Source organism: Lithobates pipiens, unplaced genomic scaffold (assembly GCF_037356315.1).
Source record: "Lithobates pipiens isolate NorthernLeopardFrog02 unplaced genomic scaffold, aLitPip1_a1.2 Scaffold_22, whole genome shotgun sequence".
In the NCBI taxonomy this organism is placed as follows: domain Eukaryota; kingdom Metazoa; phylum Chordata; class Amphibia; order Anura; family Ranidae; genus Lithobates; species Lithobates pipiens.
Genome location: NW_027507784.1, coordinates 260,048,009 through 260,071,632, shown reverse-complemented (window position 1 = coordinate 260,071,632; position 23,624 = coordinate 260,048,009). Strand labels below are relative to the sequence as shown.

The 23,624-nt window shown below is 43.2% G+C and overlaps 1 protein-coding gene across 1 annotated transcript in view; it reads right to left on the bottom strand.

The window, feature by feature from the left end:
• The window catches only part of MOSMO (modulator of smoothened), an 81,191-nt gene that overhangs the window by 11,101 nt on the left and 46,466 nt on the right, over positions 1 to 23,624 (bottom strand). The window contains exon 2 of the mRNA XM_077448996.1: positions 3,782 to 3,994. Within this exon, the coding sequence (XP_077305122.1) occupies positions 3,782 to 3,994 (213 nt within the window). The remainder of the gene's footprint in view (positions 1 to 3,781; positions 3,995 to 23,624) is intronic.

The following is a 23,624-nucleotide window of genomic DNA, read 5'->3' as shown; positions in this document are numbered from 1 at the left end:
TGATGGTGTACATTATCATTTTTCACCACAAGAGAGAAGTTATTTTTTTTTTTTAACTGAGCACTTTATAATATATTTGCACTATAATCTTTGCATGATAGTTGCACATTATATATGGACTTGATTATATAGATTTATTATAAGAGGAGTTTATCATATTTTTTTATTGCACAGTTTTTCATGAGATGTATTAAATTTTTCTTTGTATACGGACAGTGCGCTTTGTAGTATTGTTTTATTCTAGTTTATTACACATCCTATACAGATTGGTGGTTTAGATTCAGCAGTCCTAACTAACTGATTTTAAAATAATTTTTCTCTCATTCACTAAGGCGATTTACTTTTTAGCAAACACACATATATTGTTTGGGTTTAAAATACACCTACGCCATTAAAGCCTGGACTTTAAAGCTTTTAAAATTCTTAAAAAGAGCTTTATTTCTTTTTTTTCAGAGCTTTTAAAAAAGGCATTGTACACTTTAAATTTTTTGTTGTTGTTTTAAAGCGGGAGTGCGCGTTTTTTTTTTTTTTTTTTTGAAAGCCAGCAGCTACAAATACTGCAGCTGCTGACTTTTAAAATAGTGACACTTACCTGTCCAGCGCACCCGCGATGTCGGCACCCGAAGCCGATCTCTCGATCGTCTCTCGGGTGCTGCCGCCGCCATCTTGGGTATGGGAATCAGGAAGTGGAGCCTTTCTGCTTCATTTCCCGGTTCCCTACTGCGCATGTCGCGCTGCGCAATAAGGATGGACCCGCTGCCTCTGGGATCTGTGTGTTTCCCAGCAGGCAGGCGGGGGACTTTCGGAAAGGGGCGTAATCTACGCCCCTTTCCGCAGAGAGCTATCCCGGAAGTGGTTGCAGATACCTGTACTGTACAGGTACCTGCACCCCCCTCCCCCCTGAAAGGTGCCAATTGTGGCGCCGGAGGGGGGGGGGGGGTTCCAATGAGCAGAAGGTCCACTTTAGGGTGGACCTCCGCTTTAACTAGGTATTTGTGACGACATACAGTATCTCACAAAAGGGAGTACACCCCTCACATTTTTGTAAATATTTGGATATATTTTCATGTGACAACACTGTAGAAATTACACTTTGCTACAATGTAGTAGTAGTGGTGAGTGTACAGCTTTTAAAATAGTGTAAATTTGCCGTCTCCTCAAAATAACTCCATACACAGCCATTAATGTCTAAACCGCTGGCAACAAAAGTGAGTACACCTCAAGTGAAAATGTCCAATTGGGCCCAAAGTATCAATATTTTGTGTGGCCACCATTATTTTCCAGCACTGCCTTAACCCTCTTGGTCATGGAGTTCACCAGAGCTTCACAGGTTGCCACTGCAGTTCTCTTCCACTCCTCCATGACGACATCACAGAGCTGGTGGATGTTAGAGACTTAGCGCTCCTCCACCTTCCATTTGAGGATGCCCCACAGATGCTCAATAGGGTTTAGGTCTGAAGACATGCTTGGCCAGTCCATCACCTTTACCTTCAGCTTCTTTAGCAAGGCAGTGGTCATATTGGAGGCGAGTTTGGGGTCATTATGTTGGAATACTGCCCTGTGGCCCAGTCTCCGATGGGAGGGGGTAATGCTCTGCTTCAGTACGTAACAGTACATGTTGGCATTCATGGTTCCCTCAATGAATTGTAGCCCCCCAGTTCCGGCAGCACGAACGAAGCCCCAGACCATGACACTCCCCCCACCATGCTTGACTGTGGGCAAGACACACTTGTCTTTGTACTGCTCACCTGGTTGCCGCCACACATGCTTGACACCATCTGAACCAAATAAGTTTATCTTGATCTCATCAGACCACTGGACATGGTTCCAGTAATCCATGTCCTTAGTCTGCTTGTCTTCAGCAAACTGTTTGTGGGCTTACTTGTTTATCATCTTTAGAAGAGGCTTCCTTCTGGGATGACAGCCATGCAGACCAATTTGATGCAGTGCGCGGCATATGGTCTGAGCACTGACAGGTTGAACCCCCCCCCCCCCCCCACCCCTTCAACCTCTGCAGCAAAATGTCTATTTCCCAAGGACAACCTCTGGATAGGACGCTGAGCATGTGCACTCAACTTCTTTGGTCGACCTTTACAAGGCCTGTTCTGAGTGGAATCTGTCCTGTATGGTCTTGACCACTGCTGCAGCTCATTTTTATGGTCCTGGCAATCTTATAGCTTAGGCCATCTTTATGAAGAGCAACATTTTTTTCAGATCCTCAGAGAGTTCTTTGCCATGTTGAACTTCCAGTGACCAGTATGAGAGAGTGAGAGTGATAACACCAAATTTAACACACCTGCTCCCCATTCACACCTGAGACCTTGTAACACTAACAAGTCACACGACACCGGGGGGGAAAATGGCTAATTGGACCTAATTTGGACATTTTCACTTAAGGGTGTACTCACTTTTGTTGCCAGCGGTTTAGACATTAGTAGCTGTGTGTTGAGTTATTTTGACAGCAAATTTACACTGTTATACAAGCTGTACACTCACTACTTTACATTGTAGCAAAGTGTAATTTCTTCAGTGTTGTCACATGAAAAAATATAATAAAATATGTACAAAAATGTGAGGGGCAGACACACTTTTGTGAGATACTGTATTCTGTGTCGTTTACTTGCCTTACTTGATGAGGTGTTTACATGTTGTGGCTTCGGTTTGTAGTTTCATGGCTAATCAATTCTCCATGTCCATGTATTCATTCATCTAGCTCAGAGGTCGCAAACTGGCTCTCTCCAGCTGTTGCAAAACTACAAGTCCCATGAGGCATTGCAAGGCTGACAGTTACACACATTACTCCAACAGGCAGAGGCATGATGGGACTTGTAGTTTTGCAACAGCTGGAGGGCTTCCAGTTTATGACCCCTGATCTAGCCTGACCCTGTTCACTAAAAATATATAGAGAGCTTACGTTGTAATAAGGAATGTGCCTGCATCCACGAGCCCGAGTTCATACCTAGACTTCAGCTTTAAAGATCTTAAAAGAAAAAACACCACACCAAAGACCCTAAACTTGAGCTTCAGCCAGTTTCTTACAGCTTAGAAAAACGTGGCGCTTCCATTAGAAAGCAGACAGTCTTTCCTATTACAATTTAGATTGTAATAAGGTAAAGAGCTAAAGTTTCAGTGCTTGGTGTGAAATTTGAAAATGAATTTCTCCACAATGTCTATAGCTACACAGGTGAATGAGGGTTTCTTTTCAAGTTTTTTTTTGGCTTATCCAGAATAAGTAAATACTTTAGCGAACATAGTCTGGGAACAGATTTAGTTAATGTAAAGCAGATGCAGCTCAGTAGAATAGGGCCCTCTTAACCCTCTTGCATTGAATTGTATTGCTGCTGTCTCCCTTTATGTTGTAAAGTGGTGCGCAAATTACTGGCGCTATACAAATCCTGTATAATAATGCCAATAGGAATATGCATTTTCCATTTGCTTTGCTGCCTACAGCCCCATGCAGGTAGGAATTAAAGGGAAAACAGCAATGCATTCATTTTTTTTTTTTTTTGCCTTAGAGAAATGTACATAGAATATTAAAGAGCTGTGACAACAAGCATCTTGGCTTCTACAGTAAATTAGTTTGACCATTGACCACAACTGTGCTGGGGTAAGATTGACCCGCTAGACAGGAATTGTATCCGGCTTCACCCAAATGTTGAAATACCCTTGTAGTTGCGCTTTAATTCCTCCTTAGAATGTAGGCTCTAATAGAATTAATGTGAGAAATGACTCTCTATAAGACCTCAGTATACGTATACCGGAATTGTTATGGGACACTTACTGCCAGTAAATGCAATCCATCGGGCATATTTTGTAGCTTCTCTCCTCCAATGGGATGCCACTAGCAAACCACAAGTAACAGTCAATGATATGATTCCCATTATGATGAAAAACAGCGTTGTAACCCACTCCGGTGGGAGTCGGGGAGGAATACATATCCTGTCACGTCCATGTATGGTCTGACACTGCCTGACCAGGCCAACCGTGAGAGCACCTGTGAAGTAAGAAAGAATGCATTAATACTGTGAACAAGGTTCTTTAGTGTATAGAACATATAAAATGCCTTTACAAAAATGATCCATCATAGTTTGCCAACATTACCATTATAAATTATTTGGGGTTTCACTCATTGTTTGTCAAAAATAGGACCTTATTTTGCCCTATTTTAAATAGAGAAGGTAATGAGTAAAACCTGTCTTTTTCTGCCCCGTTACCCATTAAGGAGATTTTCCATTCCTTCATGTTCTGTAGAGACAACCAACGAGGAATGAGAACAAATCTCTCCAAAGTCAAACTGAAGTAAATCTCTCCATAAAGTTCTCCCCAAAATTTCAAATTTTCCCTAATTTTCAGTCCCAGAGACATTGGTAATCAGGACAGAGAGAAAGTCAATCCCCCTAGCAAGGATAGAGAAAACAATAAAAAACCTAACGGGTTAAAATTTTCCCACATTCTAGCCAAAAAACACATGGGACAACATGACCCAGGTACTGGTAACATTGGATTTGTTACCTGCTCCTAATAACCAGTTTTTGCTTTTCCTTTGTCCCAGTATGGCAGAATCAAGGGAAGAATCATAGTGACTGCAGGAAACCATGAATGGGTCTAGTGTGTTAAGGTGCACTGCCATCCCAAAGAATGGGCTGCCTTAACACACAATAACGCATGGGTTAGGGCGTGTGTTAAATGCAATTTATAGCCTAAATGGACCCTTAGATGAAAAGTCAAGATCTCCAGGTAATTTCTGCTCCCTAGATCTCTGGGATCTAGTGTCTGGTGACAACGAAGACCATGAAAAAAGGAGTATTAATGTGCTCTGTGGGGACGTACACAGCAATAAAAACCTGAAAAGGTGTTTAAATAGTTGTCTACTCAAACAAAACAACCCAAAATAAGATTTACATCAGAACTATGGGGCATTTCTTTGGGCTCACCACAAAGCCTGCCTACTGGATGGAATTGAATAAAACGTACACCCTCGCAGATATATTTGCAATTTTGCTTATAAACATCAATACGTGGTCTAGATATGTAATGGGCCTCATCAGAGTTTCACCAAGTACACAGTCTTCACCTTTTGAAAGTAGCCACAGACTCCTAAAAAGACAACCTTTAGGGGGTTAAAAGAAGTTGTTTTATATTCTACCTTAAAAGAGATGCATGGGTTTTTTTTTGTTTTTTTAGAATCATACTTACCTAGGTGGGTGCAGCATTGGTCCGATGCTGCATCTGTCCCCCAGCGCCTCTAACACTGAGAACAGAGTGATCCAACACTGCTGGTTACTCGGTTCTCACAGCTTCCTGAGCAGAGAGCTGCTGTCAGACACCAACACTCTGCTCTGCGCCCCCCCCCCCAACCCGCACTCACTGGAGCGCAGGGCTGTGAAGGGGGCGGGAGCGGCCAGCTCAGGCTCTCAGCAGCTCGCCGAAAGGCTCCTTTAAATTGTCAAAGAAAGCTTCCAATATCTCATGATGAAATCATGGGCGTTTAGATATTTTACAGATAACAGTCTCTCAATTCATCCACCCTTAGGCAGACCACAGATGGTGCCAATTAATTTCTTGCAACCATGGGTTGCAGGAAAGAAATTTGCACGATTCCCCTAGCAAACAATGTGGACAGGGGAATCCATCCTGACTAGACATTGTCTGCTCCCAGCGGTGGGGGGCTCAGACACAATCAAGTTCCGATTTCAAGCTGCATGTACATGGGCTTTTTAAAATACTCTCACGTTCGTTAGATCTTTAAGCCAAAAGCTGACGGAAAATTGCAGAGTAAAAAAAATTTGTTTTGGCATGCAATTATGCATGGGAGGCGGAGTGCAATCACGTAAACCTATTCTTTTGATTAATCACTTGATGACCAGCCAAAACCGATACGTTGCTTGAATTCAAGTAATTATACAGGGATGATGCCTGCATCATCCCCGTATTGTGTTTTTTTTTTTTAGAGCCGACGGTAGGCTCTTTTGTAAAGGCAATCGTGCACAAACAGCGACCGTCCCACATGTGAGGTATCGCCGCGAATGTTAGATCATGGGCAGTAATTCTAGCATCAGACCACCGTGTAAATCTAAAAAGTGGTAAAGGCTTTTAAAGTGTCGTCTATGGATAGTAAAATTTACATCGTTTGTTGCCATTGCTTGGGTGTGCGCAATTTTAAAGCTTGATAAGTTTGGTATCCATTTACTCAGCATAACAATATTTTAAATCCTACCAAAGCATTGTGTTTGGGTTATGTGTTTGTGCATTAAAATTGACAAAAAGTGTACCCCCCCAAAAAAAGTGTTTTAAAAACTGCTGTGCAAATACTGTGCGACACCCACCAATTTATTCTCTAGGGCCTCTGCTTTAAAAAAAAAAAAAAAAAAGAAATATACAATATTTGGGGGTTCTAAGTAATCCAGTACCAAAAAGAGATGGTTGTTACATGTAAAGCAAAAAGAGCCAGAAAAGGCCCGTCTTAAAGTAGTTAAAATATACATTTATTCTAGCTACTAGAAATGTATGCACATGGGCGTGTAAATTTTGTCAGTAAGCTCTTCTTCAAATTCAGATCAGAGGCATATAAAAAATAAAAAATAAAAAACTCTGAAGTGCCTTTTTTGGCAGTGTGCATGAGGCCTAAACAGTTATAAACGCTTTAAGTGAATAATGTCAATAATATATGAAATTTTTCCATTGCTACATGCCTGTATGCTTATTACCAGATGAGTCTTGGCAGAGCATCAAAAACCATTAAAGGACTTTGAGAGAGGCTAATAGGTTATCTGCCTGAATGCACAGATGTTTGCCACTAACTTGCTATTTCATGGATTAGGAAGAAGCGAGTCAAGACTTGCCCAAATGTGATTAGTGCGATTCTCTGCTCTTCGGTAAGACTAATGAATAAAGCTTTTCATTGTCTGCTCACAGACAACACTGACACAAGGTCCCCAGCCCAGTTAAAGGAACATTATTTTTATACTGTTCAGTGATTTTAGATATAAATTGATTATCCCAGAGCAACTGATGAAAAAGGCAGATTATACACACACGCACACATAAAAAAACAAAACAAAAAAAAAAAAAAAAACACAAACACACAACTCTAATGAATTTATGTTGACCAGAAAAAACTGTGTTCATTCACTATTTTTTTTTTTTTTTATTAAAACACGTTATACTTACCCGGTCTGTGTAATGGTTTTGCACAGAGCAGCCCCGACCCTCCTCTCCTCGGATACCCAGCCGATGCTCCTGCTTGCTATGGGGGCACTCGTGCGCGCATGTTGCGGGTCTGTCCCGGGCACCTTCATCCTGGGAAAATACAGTGTCCCGGAGGGAAACTGACACAGCCGATGCAGCTGTTCATGATTCTGCAGAGAACAGCTGCATCAAGTTCTGATGACATCATCCTGGCGTGCCAATCGGCACCCACCCTCCCCTGGAGAAACACAGCAAGAGGTGGATAAAGCCCCCTCCCCTTCCTAGTTAATCGCTTTCACAAAGGAGGAGCCGTGGGTGTCGGCCCGCCCTGTTTTGCCACCTCCCGCCGCTGACATCACCCCTAATTTGAATTGGAATTTAGTTTTGTGCATTCACTGCATTGTGCGTGGATTTGTACATATCAAGTGGGGGAAGCTCATTTTACATTAGTCTTGAGGCTTTATTTTTTTCAAATCTTTACTCCAGATCACTCGGGTCATTTTTATTCCTTTTGTAGTCTAAAGTATGTTTTTTTTTTTTTTAAATGCAACTTTAGTGCCTTATATTTAAAGAGCATTTGTTTAATGTACGTTAGCCTAACATTGAAAGAACAAATTACACTCTTTGAATCCAAGTGGCTGCCTGCAACGTTAGAAAAAGCATTTGTTTAATGTATGTTTGCCTATCAAAGGCATTAAAGTTAATAAACCCTGCTACTCTTGAGCACAGCCACCCACCGACTGCATTGTAAGCAGAGTGACATTTCTTAAATGGGAAAGTGGCAGGGCCACTTAGCGACATCACGTGATGGCACCAACAGATTCATGCTGGGGGGGGGGGGGGGGGGGGGGTGCGCATGTCCCTAAATGATATGTTGGAAATGTGGACACCCTACACCCGAGCCTTGCTCTGTGTGCCATAAGACACATAGAACGGGCTTGGTCCTACTCCTTCGTCAGTGGCTGTGATTGACAGCAGCGGGAGCCAATGGCTCTTGCAGCTGTATCGGAGCCATTGAGGAGTGAGAGAGCCTCAGCACTCATGCACATCGATTGATCGAGATCAAGCTCAGGTAAGTATTGAGGGGAATGCAGTAAGGTTAAAAAAAAATAAAAAAAAAATAAGCAAAAAACAAACATAAAAAAAAAAAATACTTTTGTTTTAATTAACAATTCATTTTGACACTGCTATAGTGCAGCCTTTTTCAACCAGGGTGCCTTGCAAAATGCCTGAAAATTAATCAAAAAATTGTATACAAGCCAGCAGGTGGATCAAGTCTGCCTTTTAGTTACACAAAGCCATGGGTTTTCATTATGCACCATTATGACTTTTTAGACACTGGAATCCTAACAATGAGATCATTAGTTAATAAGGAGGACGCCTGTTGCCTCCACAGCAGCGGCGGCCGGTCTATAAGAGGCTGCCCCCCCCCCCCCCCTGCACTGCGCTGGGCACCGGACTAATAGGTTTTAATTAGGTAAATTGTTTTTACACAAGCACGATTGTTTTATGATATCCTTGGGGTGCAGAGTACGCTGCGTCCCAAACCCCCCTACTTGTGATCTTAGCCAATAGTGAATTAAAATTTTGACACTGCGTTACTTCCAGTTTCCAGACTGGGTTAACAAGGAAGCCGCAGAAGAGAGTTGCGTTAGGGGACCTGTGTCCGAGGAGCCGTAGGGATTTTTAAACGGACACCCAACAGTACCAACTGTGAGGTAGGGCCCAATCCTTCAGCCAAGCCTCCATGCTCAGTTCATGAGTACTCATAGACTGGATTACACCAAAAGATTTGCCACGGCACTGAAATCTGAAAATGCACTGCAACTAACAGTACACAGAGGTCTAGAAGGCATCGCAATGTCTTCCGAGCCGTAACCGAGGAACTGGCTGGGGAGCCAGGATCAGGGAGCTTTGTCTGAGGATCTGTGACCAGGGAGCCGAGTCCACCGTGAGTGTAAAGCCAATCATGTTTATATTTATGCTTTGAATTGCCTTTATCCTTATTCAAAGGCATAATATGAGCATCACATGAAGCAAGTAATACTTGTAGCAGAGTGTACATATAGGTCAGTCTCTGCCTGGAGGGGTTTGTTTAGAACCCCCCCCCCCCCAAAAAAAAAAAAAAGATAGCACCAGCCACCACTGCTCTACAGCATCCTTGTTTGACCCCCTTGTGCCCCTCTCCCTCAGCACTTGGGTGACATCAGCTGACTGATTGAGGGAGAAGAGAAACATCGGAATACTAGTCAGTACCAGAGTGGAAAAGTATGTGTTTTGGAAGAGTAAATCTAAAAAAACTCTAACGTTGGGTGTGCTACGTGTGGATGTTGCTGCATTGTGTTTGTGTAAAGCTTGTGTAGTTTTCTATTTTATAATGGGGTGTCTCAAGATTGTCCATTTTAGAGGGTGCCTTGACTGGAAAAAAGGTTTAGCAACACTGCTTTTTAAATAATTCTACTCTTTTACATTGTACTTCAATTATTTCTAGTGAAGACCCCCACACATTTAGTTCCTTTAATTCTGCAACACGTATTCACTATGCCCTGCTGATGGGCACTGCTGTGCCCCAATATTTCACAGAGCATGCCTTCTGAACTACAGAGGAGCTGAAGAGAGGAGTTTCAAGAGGCAGAGTCAATACAGGAATCACTGCCTTCAGGCAGCTAGGTACCATAGAATAAGTTGTCCTTAGAAATTGATAGTAAACTGTTGAGGGGAATCTGCAAGGAATGTATGGAATGCAGTAGGTTGTGGGAAGAGATGGCCAGCAGACAGGCTGCATTTACAACAAGTAAGGAGATTTTTCGAATAAGCCGATACTGGGTTGTCAACATCTATTGTCGTTTTATTGCCATTACAATGCTGAGGTCATAAAATGAAAGCGCATGCTCTGGCTATAGAAGGATTTTAAACGCTGAACAATTATGTCCAGAGATACTAGTCAGTACAAATTGCAACAGGTATTTGCTTTGGAAGAATAAATCACCTCTAATGTTGGGTGTCCTACCTGTGTGGATGTTGCTGCATTATGCAAAACTTTTAGAATAGTTTTTACAATGAATTTTAGAATGGGGTGCCTCAAGACTGTCCATAATTTTAAAAGGGTGGCTTGACTGAAAGAAAAAGGTTGAGAAACACTGCTCTACGCAACAGGCAGTTAAGGGAAATCTCTCCAAAAGGGTATAGATGGGGAGAAAAAAAATGTGAGGTTTTATTCAAAATGAAAAAGCAAAGTAGTAGTAGTAGCAAAGGAAGGGCAAATGCCATGCAGGTTACATCTTGATAGGAATAAAACATGTGCCCAACACTGCCTACAACAGAAGCCCCATACTTAGACAAGCATATTAGTTTAACCACTTGAGACCCACGCTATAGCCGAATGACGGCTACAGTGCGGAGCTCCTTTGCCAGGACTACGTCTATTGACGTCGTCCCGTGCACGAGTGGCCTGCACGCCCCCTGAGGAGAGGAGAAAAAAAAAGCCGATCACCGGCGGCCGTGATCGGGACATCAGTCCCGATCACGGCCAGCCCTGCCAGTGCCCACCTGCCAGTGTCCACCTGCCCCCTCATAGCTAAACATAATAAAAAAATAAGTGCCCCCCGTCAGTGCCACCCAGCAGTGCCCACAGTGCCACCCAGCAGTGCCCACAATCTGCCTCAAAGGTGCTGCACCCCAGTGCCACATATCCGTGCCCATCCGTGTCATCTACCAGTGCCCATCAGTGCCGCCCATCAGTGCCACCTATCAGTGCCACCTATCAGTGCCCATCAGTCCCATCAGTGGTACCTCTTAGTGCCCATCCGTGCCACCCATTTGTGCCACCCATCCGTGCCATCTTATCTGTGCCCATCTTATCTGTGCCCATCTTATCTGTGCCCATCTTATCTGTGCCCATCTTATCTGTGCCCATCTTATCTGTGCCCATCTTATCTGTGCCCATCTTTGCCCATCAGTGCCGCCTTATAGAGGAAGTAAACCCCTTCAAACCACTTTGACCTACAGGTAAGCCTAGATTAAGGCTTACCTGTAGGTCCAAGCAATATCTCCTAAACCTATATGGTTTAGGAGATATTTGCCCGAAAAGTAGTAGACAGCGGCGCGCAGGCGCACTAAATGCGGCAAGTCCAAGAATGGATTTGCCTAATTTGTCGACTCCCGTGCGCATGCGCGGGAGTGACGTCATCGCGGCTTCGCCGAATGGCAGCGTCGGAGCTGCGAGACGCGACTCCCGTGCGCATGCGCGGGAGTGACGTCATCGCGGCTTCGCCGCTGTCATTGGTCGGAGCTGCGAGACGCCACCAGCAAGATGGACGCGGCGGACTACAGGGATCAGCGGCGACTTCGCTGGCTCCTGTGTCAGGTAAGTGACACATAATGAGCTACTATGCGATGCATAGTAGTCCATTATGCTTTACCTTTGCAGGGAAAAAAAGAGGAAGTAAACCCATCAGGGTTTACTTCCTCTTTAACTATGCCCATCAGTGCCCACCAATGCAGCCCATCAGTGCCCACCAATGCAGCCCATCAGTGCCCACCAGTGCAGCCCATCAGTGCAGCCCATCAGTGCCCACCAGTGCAGCCCATCAGTGCCGCCTCATCAGCGCATTTCAATGAAGGAGAAAAATGACCTGTTTGCAAAATTTTATAACAAACTATTAAACATGATTTTTTTATTTATTTTTTTGCATCTTTTTTTGTTTGTTTAGCAAAAAATAAAACTCCGAGCTGTAATTAAATACCACCAAAAGAAAGCTCTATTTGTGGGAAAGAAATGATAAAAATTTCATTTGGGTACAGTGTTGTATGACCGCGCAATTGTCATTCAAAGTGCATCAGCGCTGAAAGCTGAAAATTGGTCTGGGACTGAGGGGGGTTTAAGTGCCCAGTAAGCAAGTGGTTAATAAATACCAAATCCTTAACTGAACATTGGAGTCTACCAGTAAATGAAACGCACCAAATCCTGGCTTGCAGACAAGAAACTAATGCCACACCATATGAGGAATGTTTAGATATCCTTAAAATGCCTGGTTCCTCAGATCTCTATTTGACAAGGTAAACAAATGAAGAGTGATAAACGGGTAGGTTTTACTCCCAAGCACGTAAAAGTGCAGGCATAGGAAAAGTTTAACCAATCCCACAATTTGTGGTGAAACTGCAAAACAAAGACATACTGTGCCCGAGTCTTCTAGGGGGAGAGTAGATTGGCGTGGCTACATTTTTCCTAGCTGATAGTCATTGGGCCCCTTACCCCACAGCAAACTCTCTACAGTCCTGTTGCCCAACCTGCAGCCCTTTGGGCTTTTTTGTGCGAGCATCAGGGCCCCTGCAGATACTAATCTGTGTTTCCTTATTGCAGCAATGGATTTCCAGCAGTTCCATGTAATAGGTCTCCTGAAGCATGACTCCAATCCACCAACTCCTATAGCAAGTTCACCGTCTCCGGCAGTCTGCTGCAGCATGTCTACAGTCTCAGACCATCTCACATATTGTCTGCAGTCTGTGATTATCTCTTGTATCATGTCCGCAGTCTGTAGCCATCTTTTTTTCTCACATGTCCACAGTCTCTGACCCTCTCATATCTTGTCTGCATTCTCTGACCATCCCTTGTGTCATGTCCCTGGTATCTTACCATTGCCTGCACCATGTCTGCAGTCTCTGACCATCTCACAAATTGTCTGCAGTCTGATCATCTCCTGTATCATGTCCGCAGTCTCTAGCCATCTCTGACTATCTCGTATCTTGTCTGCAGTCTCTGACCATCCCTTGTGTCATGTCCCTGGTATCTCACCATCGCCGGCACCACGTCTGCAGTCTCTGACCATCCCTCGTGTCATGCCCCTGGTATCTCACCATTGCCTGCACCATGTCTGCAGTCTCTGACCATCTCTTGCATCATGTACACAATCTCTGATCATCTTTTGTATCATGTCCACAGTCTCGGACCATCGCTTGTACCATGTTTGCAGAATCTCACCATCTCCTGCACTGTGTTTGCAGTCCATGACCATCTCTAGTCTTTCGCTATATCCCATTTTGTGTCTGCGGTCTTTTGAACTGAAAATTCATAAAATTGTCATATGCAGCCCCTTTGGTTAAGTCAGGGGCCACACTTGGGGGCCCCTTTGTTAAGAAAGTTGATCATCACTGCGTTAGACATGCTTCCTTTAATCATCTTCCAATCAATATAGCTTTATATAGCGGATGTGTTTTCAGAAAGGCAGTACACTATATTCTCAAGGGCATAGATTAAGTGAATGGTTCAATGTCCTTCTAAATTGCAGCAGAAAATGTTGCCACTACATAATTGACAAATATAATATGCAAAATTCACACATAGCAGTTGTTACACAAAACACACAGGTCTACACATTTTACTACAAAATTCAGCAATTAATTCTTTTTTCTCTCAAAGCATGTGGCATAATTGCATTGCGAGTACCATCAGCGAAGGAACAAAATGTTTCTTATAGTAATCGATATAAGCTATTCTGAGACCAGCTCAATTTCCAGTGACAATAGGAAAACAAGACATGCTACTAACCACAAAGTATCATTAGAATTTGGTATTGCAGAGTGTTTTTTACTAGATATTACAAATAAAAAGAGATTAGGGCATTTATGCTTTTAGTGCAAGTATTCCCTTCTCACCAACTCCCCCAGTGTTCTTCAACATTGAATGTAATTACCGAACACATCGTTATTCAGAGTGCGGCCCGCTTGGCACCAGATGAACCTTGGAATTCATAACGAGTTTTATAGATGCTCTTTAGAAATCTCATGGTAGTGTGATAAATGATGCATTTGTGATAAGTTCATGAACGTTGGAAAGAGGCTTTTGAATATGTTGCTATTCTCACTCTCTTTTTATTTTATTTTAATACAGGCAGAGAATACATTTGGACAAATATCACTGCAATGCAATAATTACACAGGTGACACAATCAAAAATGTACTTCAACATGGAAGAGATCTCATTTGCCTTCACTTTAACAGCCACTCTTGGCTCTGTCCATCTACAAGTTTTGGCTCTTATTACAGCCGGGGTGGGGTCATGTGAGCACTTCCATTATACAGAAACCATAATAGTCAAGGAGACAGCCAATAAGAAGACTTATTCAGATAAAAACGTTCTTGCACAATCAGTTCAACCTTGGATCAAGAGTTAGGAGAGTATGAAATGGGTCATGGCCACGTGTCAAGTTAAAGTGGACTTTAACTCATAAACCCAACTTCCTCTACTCTACAAATTAAATTATCTTTTTTTTTCAGACAGATAGACCTTCCTCCTGGTGGTATTTATCCAATGATGGCATTTAATTTTTTGCTAAATACATGAAAAAAAAAGGTGTCTTTTCTTTCCGTTTTTTTTTTAATTTTGCAAATAAGTAGTTTTTCTTCTACACTAATGTCTGGTGATGATGCGGCACTGATGGGACACTAACAGGCAGCACCAATGGGATACTGGTAACAGGCGGTACCGATGGGAAACCAATGTGTGATGTGCTGACCTGACTTTTCTAGTTGCAATTGTGACCCGGCATTTGTCGAACCCTGATTATTTAAATATACACATCTATACATATCTCCATCTCTCTAAGGTTATCTACCCCTGATCTACAGTATCTCACAAAAGTGAGTACACCCCTCACATTTTTTTAAAATATTTTATTATATCTTTTCATGTGACAACACTGAAGAAATTACACTTTGCTACAATGGAAAGTAGTGAGTGTACAGCTTGTATCACAGTGTAAATTTGCTGTCCCCTCAAAATAACAAACGGCTATTAATGTCTAAACTGCTGGCAACAAAAGTACACCCCCAAGTGAAAATGTCCACATTGGGCCTAAAGTGTCAATATTTTGTGTGGCCACTATTTTAGTAATTTTTGACCCCTGGACTGCAAAGCTGAGGGTCTACAGGCTCTGGTGACTGGGGTCACAAGAGGGGATTTCTTGTTCTTTTCATTGAGTGTGGTCTCTGAACATTTCCTTCAACCTTGATATTTGCGTTGCTGTTGGAAGCACTAGGCACTTATTTATATTTTTTCACTGTGCTATTTACCATTGAGTATTATTTTAGTTTTATTGTGTATACACATCTATACTTTTTCCACAAGCACTGTTAAGCCTTATACATTCTTTTTAAGGTCTAGTACCTTTGTAACAGCTGCTGTGGTCTTTATTAATTATAATCTTGCACTATATAGTTCTCCATTGGCACGAGTTTTAGTTTGTTTTATACTATTATTTTCCTAGCACTGCCTTAACCTCTTGGGCATGGAGTTCACCAGAGCTTCACAGGTTGCCACTGGAGTCCTCTTCCACTCCTCCATGATGACATCACAGAGCTGGTGGATGTTAGAGACCTTGCGCTCCTCCATCTTCCGTTTGAGGATGCCCCACAGATGCTTAATAGGGTTTAGGTCTGGAGACATGCTAGGCCAGTCCATCACCTTTACCCTCAGCTTATTTAGCAAGCCAGTGGTCATCTTGGAGGTGTGTTTGGGGTCATTATGTTGGAATACTGCCCTGCTGCCCAGTCTCCAAAGGGAGGGGATCATGCTCTGCTTCAGTATGTCACAGTAAATGTTGGCATTCATGGTTCCCTCAATGAACTGTAGCTCCCCAGTGGCAGCAGCACTCATGCAGCCCCAGACCATGACACTCCCAGCACCATGCTTGACTGTAGGGAAGACACACTTGTCTTTGTACTCCTCACCTGGTTGCCGCCACAAACGCTTGACACCATCTGAACCAAATAAGTTTATCTTGGTCTCATCAGACCACAGGACATGGTTGCAGTAATCCATGTCCTTAGTCTGCTCGTCTTTAGCAAAACTGTTTGCAGGCTTTATTGTGCATCATTCTGGCTTCCTTCTGTGATGACAGCCATGCAGACCAATGTGATGCAGTGGGCGGCGTATGGTCAAAGCACTGACAGGCTGACCCCCCACCCTTTTAACCTCTGAAGCAATGCTGGCAGCACTCATTTATTTCCCAAAGACAACCTTTGGATATGACGCTGCGCACGTGCACTCAACTTCTTTGGTCGACCATGGCGAGGCCTGTTCTGAGTGGAACCAGTCCTGTTAAAACGCTGTATGGTCTTGGCCACTGTGCTGCAGCTTAGTTTCACGATCTTGGCAATCTTCTTATAGCCTAGGCCATCTTTATGTAGAGCAACAATTCTTTTTTTCAGATCTTCAGAGAGTTCTTTGCCATGAGGTGCCATGTTGAACTTCCAGTGACCAGTAAGATAGTGAGAGCAATAACATCAAATTTAATGCACTTGCTCCCTAATCACACCTGAGACCTTGTAACACTATCGAGTCACGTGACACCGAGAGGGAAAATGGCTAATTAGGCCCAATTTGGACATTTTCACTTGGGGTGTACTTACTTTTGTTGCCAGCGGTTTACGCATTAATGGCTGTGTTGAGTTATCTTGTATTTTTTTTGTTTAATAAGTTATTATTGAGTATTTCAACAAGAAATATAAAACATACAAAACATCAAATAAAACCACATAGTTTAATGTCAAATAAATCCCTGGAAATACACATTTTTATATTATTATTATAAAAGAAAGAGAAAAAAAAAAATAGAATAAGGGGACAGCAAATTTACCCCATTTTACAAGCTATACACTCACAACTTTTCATTGTAGCAAAATGAAATTTCTTCAGTTTTGTCACATGAAAAGATATAATAAAATATATACAAAAATGTGAGGGGTGTACTCACTTTTGTGAGAGATACTGTATAGGCATATACAGGTTGCGGGGCCATAGTATTACACTTTGATCCTGAATGGGACATTCAAGACCTACCAGCAGTGCTAATGAATCGATCGTCGACTAGGACGAGAGGTGAAATCAGAAGGGGTGGTAAAAAGACAACTCACAAGTCACTCAACTTGTGAGTATGTTTAACATACATTTGTGAACATCAAAGGTAAACGGCACATGAAAAGTTAAATTAATGGACAAAGGTGAAGAGGTAAAAGACAACTAGAAGAAAAAATAAATAAATAAATAAAAGGAGATTTTAAACCTACAACACTAACATAAATGGGAACATTTATTTTAATCAAGTTATATATAACATATATATCACTTTTTAGAAAAATAAAAGAATGAATGAAGGTTAGTTTTAAGCGGAGTGAGTTTTAAATCTTTATAAAACACTATCCCTGCCTCATGGAGGTGAATAAAAAGAACCACTTCCTTTCAGGCTGTTCCTACTGCAATCTATTTAATGGATTTAATTGCAGCCTTGTCAGTAAAAGTCTAGTGCTTTGAAAAAGCTAGAAGCATTCACGGTTTTATAGGTTACACATAAAGCAGTGAAGTCTCAATCATGGACATGATTGGTATTAGGGCTCACTTTACTTCCAGCTGCAATGCGTTAAATTCAAGCAGCCAAGTCAGCAGAGTCATGAAACTGCATACCTGTGAACTGGGACCTATGGGGGGGGGGGGGGGAAGAGAATCAAAGGAACGGAGAACAAGATTCAGTTTATACTCAAAAGCAACTAAATTATACCTTTAAGCCCCATACACACTATCAGATTTTCTGCTGATTTTTTCCTTCAGATTTACCAAAACCATATCATATGAGGTCAAACCTTAGGAGTTTCAATTTGTATGCAATCAGGCAGGCCCTTGTACTACATGGTTTTGGTAAATCTGAAGACAAGAAATCTGCAGAAAATCTGATAGTGTGTGTGTGGCTTTAGTGAGAAATAAAATAGGAAGAGAAGCGGTGACCCACAACTGAAGCCAGAGTTGTATAACAATCCATCAGGGAAATCCATAAACAGTGTCTCAGATACTCTTTGTAAATTTTGATTGCGCCGCCATAGGACACGTCACTGTGGGCTACACACATCGTAAACAATTAGATGGATCTGGGGCACACATCATATGCAGAGGTGCACTAAAACAGACACCCCACCCTTAAAGTGATACTAAACATTCCTTTTTTTTTTAAATAAACATGCTATACTTACCTCTACTGTGCAGCTCGTTTTGCACAGAGTGGCCCCAATCCTGCTCTTCTGGGTTCCCCCAGTGGCTCTTTTGGCTCCTCCCCGCATTAGATAACCCCCGGGAGAAGTGTTTTCCCAGGGGATTACCTTACGGGCATGCTCCCGAGTCCAGCATTTGGTGTCCATAGACTCGGCGGCTGCGTCATTGGATTTGATTGACAGCAGAGGGAGCCAATGGCTGCGCTGCTATCTATCAGCAGAACAGCTGAGAACCCCCTAGCTGAGAGAAGGCGCGTCTCCGTAGGACAAGTCCAAGGGTTCAGGTAAGTAAAAAACGGGGGGGGGGGGGGGGGGCTAAGGTGTCTGGTCACTGGCAGATGTTTTTTAACCTTAATGCATAGGATGCATTAAGGTAAAAAAAAAACACTTACCTTTACAACCCCTTTAATACAGCTGAGCTTCCTCCTGCCACTGCAGTTGTCACACAAACACAGCGGCAAAGGATTTTTAAAGTTGGGTGAGCGGAGACTGATGGGCTTGGCCGTGTTCGGGATCCAACCTGCCCGATCCCGCCAGGAAGCCAACACTGCACACGACTAATCACAGGCAGTGAGACTTTTTCCGAACTGTGCAGCTGCAGGCAGTGGGCAGCATAACCACTTGCCGCCCGCCATATAGCAAAATTATGGCGGCAAAGTGGTTTCAATATCCTGACCAGACATCCTGACCAATGCGTGCCCCTGGCGATCATTGTTGCCGGGTGTCTGTCTGACATCGCGCCACACCAGCAGGTTTACACCCCCTTCGTGACCAGGCCATTTTTACGGCACAGCATTGTGTAACTTTAACTGACAATTGTGCGGTTGTGCGCTGCTGTACCCAAATAAAAATGTTGGTCCTTTTTTTTGCCTTTTGGTGGCATTTGATCACCTCTGCGGTTTTTATTTTTTGTTCTATAAACAAAAAAAGGCCAACAATTATGAAAAAAAAAAAAAAACACACAACAATATGTATTCTGCTACATATTTTTGGTAATAAAATCCCAAGGAGTGTATATTAATTTGTTTGTGCAAAAGTTATAGCGTCTATGGGATGCTAAATGGAATATTTTTATTAATTTTTTTTTGCAATATTTTGACGGACAAATCAGACAGACACCTAACTGCCCCTTTTTCAGGACCATTGACACCAATACTAAAAACGAATACTATAATCAGTGCTAAAAATGTGCACTGTCACTGTAATAATGACACTGTTTAGGAAGTGTTTAACATCAGGGACGATCAAAGGGTTAAATGTATGCCTAAATTGTGCTTACTAACTGTGGGAGAGGTGCTTTGACTAGGAAAAGGCAAAAGAGCCGTGTTCCTGCTTAGCAGAAGCACAGGATCAGTACCTCACTTCTGACAGAACGACAATCTGCCTTGTTTACATAGGCAGATTGTCGCTCTGCCTCTGTACTGTCTCATTGGCAAGCGCAGGCAGACAAAGTCTGTGGTACCTGCCGCTGGGCTCCCCGCTGTGTATAAATCACAGCGGGAGCTGGTCAACGGCACGTGTGCCCCCAGACCCGGAAGCACCAGATCACGTACAAAGTGGCCGCCTGCCGCAGTAAATGTATGTGGGGCAGTCAACAAGCAGTTACAAATACTGAAGTGATGTATGATAGAATATGGTAGCAATGGGCAGCCCAACGAGACCCCTTTCACACTGGGGCAGTGCAGGCGATACTTAACCCCGCTAGCGGCTGAAGAAGAGGTTAATTGCGCCTGTGTTGCGGCGCTGCGGAAGCGCACTGCAGGCTCCCGCAGCGCCCCAAAGATGCTGCTTGCAGGACTTTTTTTCCCGTCCTACAAGGGCTTTCACACTGGGGTGGCTTGAGAGGCACCTTTCAGGCGCTATTTTTAATCGCTGAAACGCCTGAAAAGTGCCCCAGTGTAAAAGGGGTCTAATGTTGTCTTTTCTCCTCCATCTGGTACTTTGACATGGCTGCTGACTACTACCGCCCAATTTGGGTATTTTTTATTTATACTATTTTTATTTTTTCAGGGTATGCCCTTCTTGTTTATATTGTCCGCTCATTCTTGGCCTTGCCATGCATTACTGTGCCTACATACTGCCGTGACTATCTGTACCACCCTGTCATATGCCGTTATTATACCATGCCTAGGTTTTCAATTAACAATCATTCTGTTCGTTAAAAATAAATACTAAAGTGGTAAAACATGAAATGTTTTCTTCCAAGAAATTAGCAGTTCCTTGCATGTAGGCATTACTAATTTCATTGAAAAAAAAAAAAAAAGAAAAAAAAAAAAGGCCTACATGTTGCTTGCTACCCAACTACATCATGGCAGCTTTGAATAATATCAGAAGGGTAAGTCTGTTGAGATTTCTGGCAGAGCAGTTTTCTTTCATGTGGAAAGTGATATGGTCACAGGCCAATTATAATACATGAGGCATTACTGCATCAAGAGGTAAAACAAGAATGCCACTTAAGTGCAATGTCAATCACCAAAGTGCATGAGCAATTACATGATAGGTTGTTCAATAGCTCCCATAATGCCGGGTGACATTTTCATTTTAACTAATGGGATGTATAAAGGATTTCAAATGGCACAGGAAATATGACAAAATGTTTGGCTTCCAAGTGCATCTGTGTGTGCCCGAGAAGGCGAAGTGCATTAACAAGGTCAGCACATTTTTTCCTTACAGCCAAGTCAGAGTAAAAATGGTCGGGTTGCGTCATCCCTACAACCACTGCAACCACACTTTTTTTTCCACAGCTTTTTCATTCAACCCCTCCCCCCACCCATTTATCTTAGAATTACCCATTTTCTACAGGGGAAATTGTATTTCTATTAAGCAACAAACTTACATTTTTTGCAGATCTTCATAATACAATTTGTTCAATCTATATAAATTCTATAAATATATAAATAATCTACTACACTTTTTTCTGTTTCAGCTATTTTTGTAAAGTTATGTTTATTAACAGTTTTTCAAACACTTACAACATATACAACACATGACCCATAGCCCCCCCCCTGACCCTTGTGCAGCCCTCCAATCAATACCAGACCTCAGACCATGTTTCTCAGCTGTATCCCATGAAAATCATGTTTCCCAAAGAGTAATGACAAGTCCCAATCCTGTAGGCATAACAGAAAGACCCATAACGCACACCAATGGCTAACAAGGAATCCCGGCATCCTCTCCCCACTCAATAATTTAATTCAAAGTATCTTTGGCGTCCAACCAGCCCTGCCATACCTTCTCACATTTCTTGGGGCATCCCCTACTTAGGTATGTGGCCTTGTAAAGGGGTAGTGCCTTGTTAATCAAGCTTTTCCAATAGGACACAGTGGGTGGTTCAGGTTTTTTCCAATATAACAGGATAGCTTTTCGCGCATAAAACAAAGACAGAGATATCATAGTCCTCTGTGCCCTTCGAGGCGCCAACTCCTCCACCAGCCCGAGCAAACATACCGCGACTGTGATAGGAATCGGCACCGCAAGGACTGTTTGTATGGTGTCCGTCACTCCCTTCCAGAAGTCCTTAATCTGCTGGCACTGCCAAAATATATGATCAAAGCCAGCACGGTCCGCCGTACAACGCCAGCACCCCGCTGAACCCGTACCATACATTCCAGCTAGCCGTGCAGGAGTATAGTACACCCTGTATAGAATTTTAAATTGAATAAAGTCTATCTCTTGCTGATACCAGGGTCTGAAACGGGTAATCCCACATGTCATCCCAATCCTCCCCTCCAAAATCTGTCACTAAAGCACTCCATGTGTCTCTACATTTCTGGATCATATTTGGTCTTTCAACGAACAACTCTTTGTAGACCGCGGACAGAGGCTTCAGCAAGTCCCCCGTCCGCAGCACCCTCTCCAGGGGAGTCACACCAAGCTCCACAGCGTCGGAACCAAACTGAGTGAGGAAGGCATGCCTCAGCTGGAGGTAGCGAAATAAATACCAATTAGGTAGATTATATTTAGCTTTTAGTTGGTCAAACGTATATAGCCTCGTCCCCCCCACTACGTGCCCCAGCTGTTTGATGCCAACCCTGGCCCAGATCACTGGGTCAGGAATCGCACAAAAATGCGACAAACAGGGATTGAACCAGAGAGGAGTGTCCGGCGACCAACACCCCACCCTGTTCTTCATCAAAACCTGTGCCCTGTCCCACGCTCTCACCGTTGCTCGCATTGAGGCCGTCAGAGAAGGGGAAGCCCTTGTACCCCTGTATACCAAGTAGGATAAACTCTCATACGAGCCCAGAAGGGCTGCCTCTAATACCGTAGCCGAGTCCCAGTCATCCCTTGTTAACCAACACCTGGCGACTACCATCTGTCCAGCTATGAAATACTTAAAAAGATCTGGTAATGCCAAGCCACCTTGACCCCAGGGTTCCTGCAAAACACGGAGACTTATCCTGGGATGTGTGGCGGCCCATAAAAATGAACTAAATAAACTATTCACCCTTCTAAAAAAAGAACAGGGAATCCAAATTGGTGAGTTTCGCAGAAAGTATAGGAACACCGGCAGGACTTTCATTTTAAGCAGATTAACTCTACCAATCAGGGACAACGGCAAGTGTTTCCATGCATCTAGTTGCACCTTAACCTTGGCCAGTAATGGAAGAAAATTTAGAGACATATAGTCACCTACCCTTGGTGATACCCGCACACCCAAATACTTGAACTCCTGCACCCATGCAATGGGAACCTTGACGGTCGCCAGAGCACGGGCCTCCCCATCAATAGCCCTCACGTTGGACTTCTCCCAGTTAACTCGTAGCCCTGAGTATGTGGCGAATTTGTCCAGCACCTCAAACACTGCCTCCAAGGATGACCCTGCATCCTGCAGAAAGAAGCATATCATCTGCATATAACGCTATGCATTCCTTAATGCCCCCTACCTCCAATGCTCCAACCTCAGGGGACCTCCGCAAAGCTATTGCCAGGGGCTCTATTGCTAGCACAAATAAGGATGGGGACAGCGGGCACCCTTGACGCGTGCCCCTGCCCACTTTAAACTGAGAGGAGATTGAGGTACCTATTTTAATAACCGCCCGGGGATTGCTATAGAGCAGGGATATCTAGGTCACGAAAACCTCTCCAAAGCCCATGTGCCTCAGCACTGCCAGCATATACTGCCAGTTCACTGAGTCAAAGGCCTTAGCCATGTCGAGAGATACCACTACTCTCGTGCCTGTCCTGTCAATGAGCAAACAGTCTGCGCAGGTTGGTGTCCGTAGATTTTTGGGGGATAAAACCCGTCTGATCTATGTCCACCAAGGTAGTAATGACTTGTGAAAGTCTGGTAGCCAAAACTTTCGTTAAGATTTTTAAATCTTGATTCAGCAGCGCTATTGGCCTGTACGATGAACATTACAGGGGATCCTTGCCTGGCTTTGGCAGCAGAATAACCT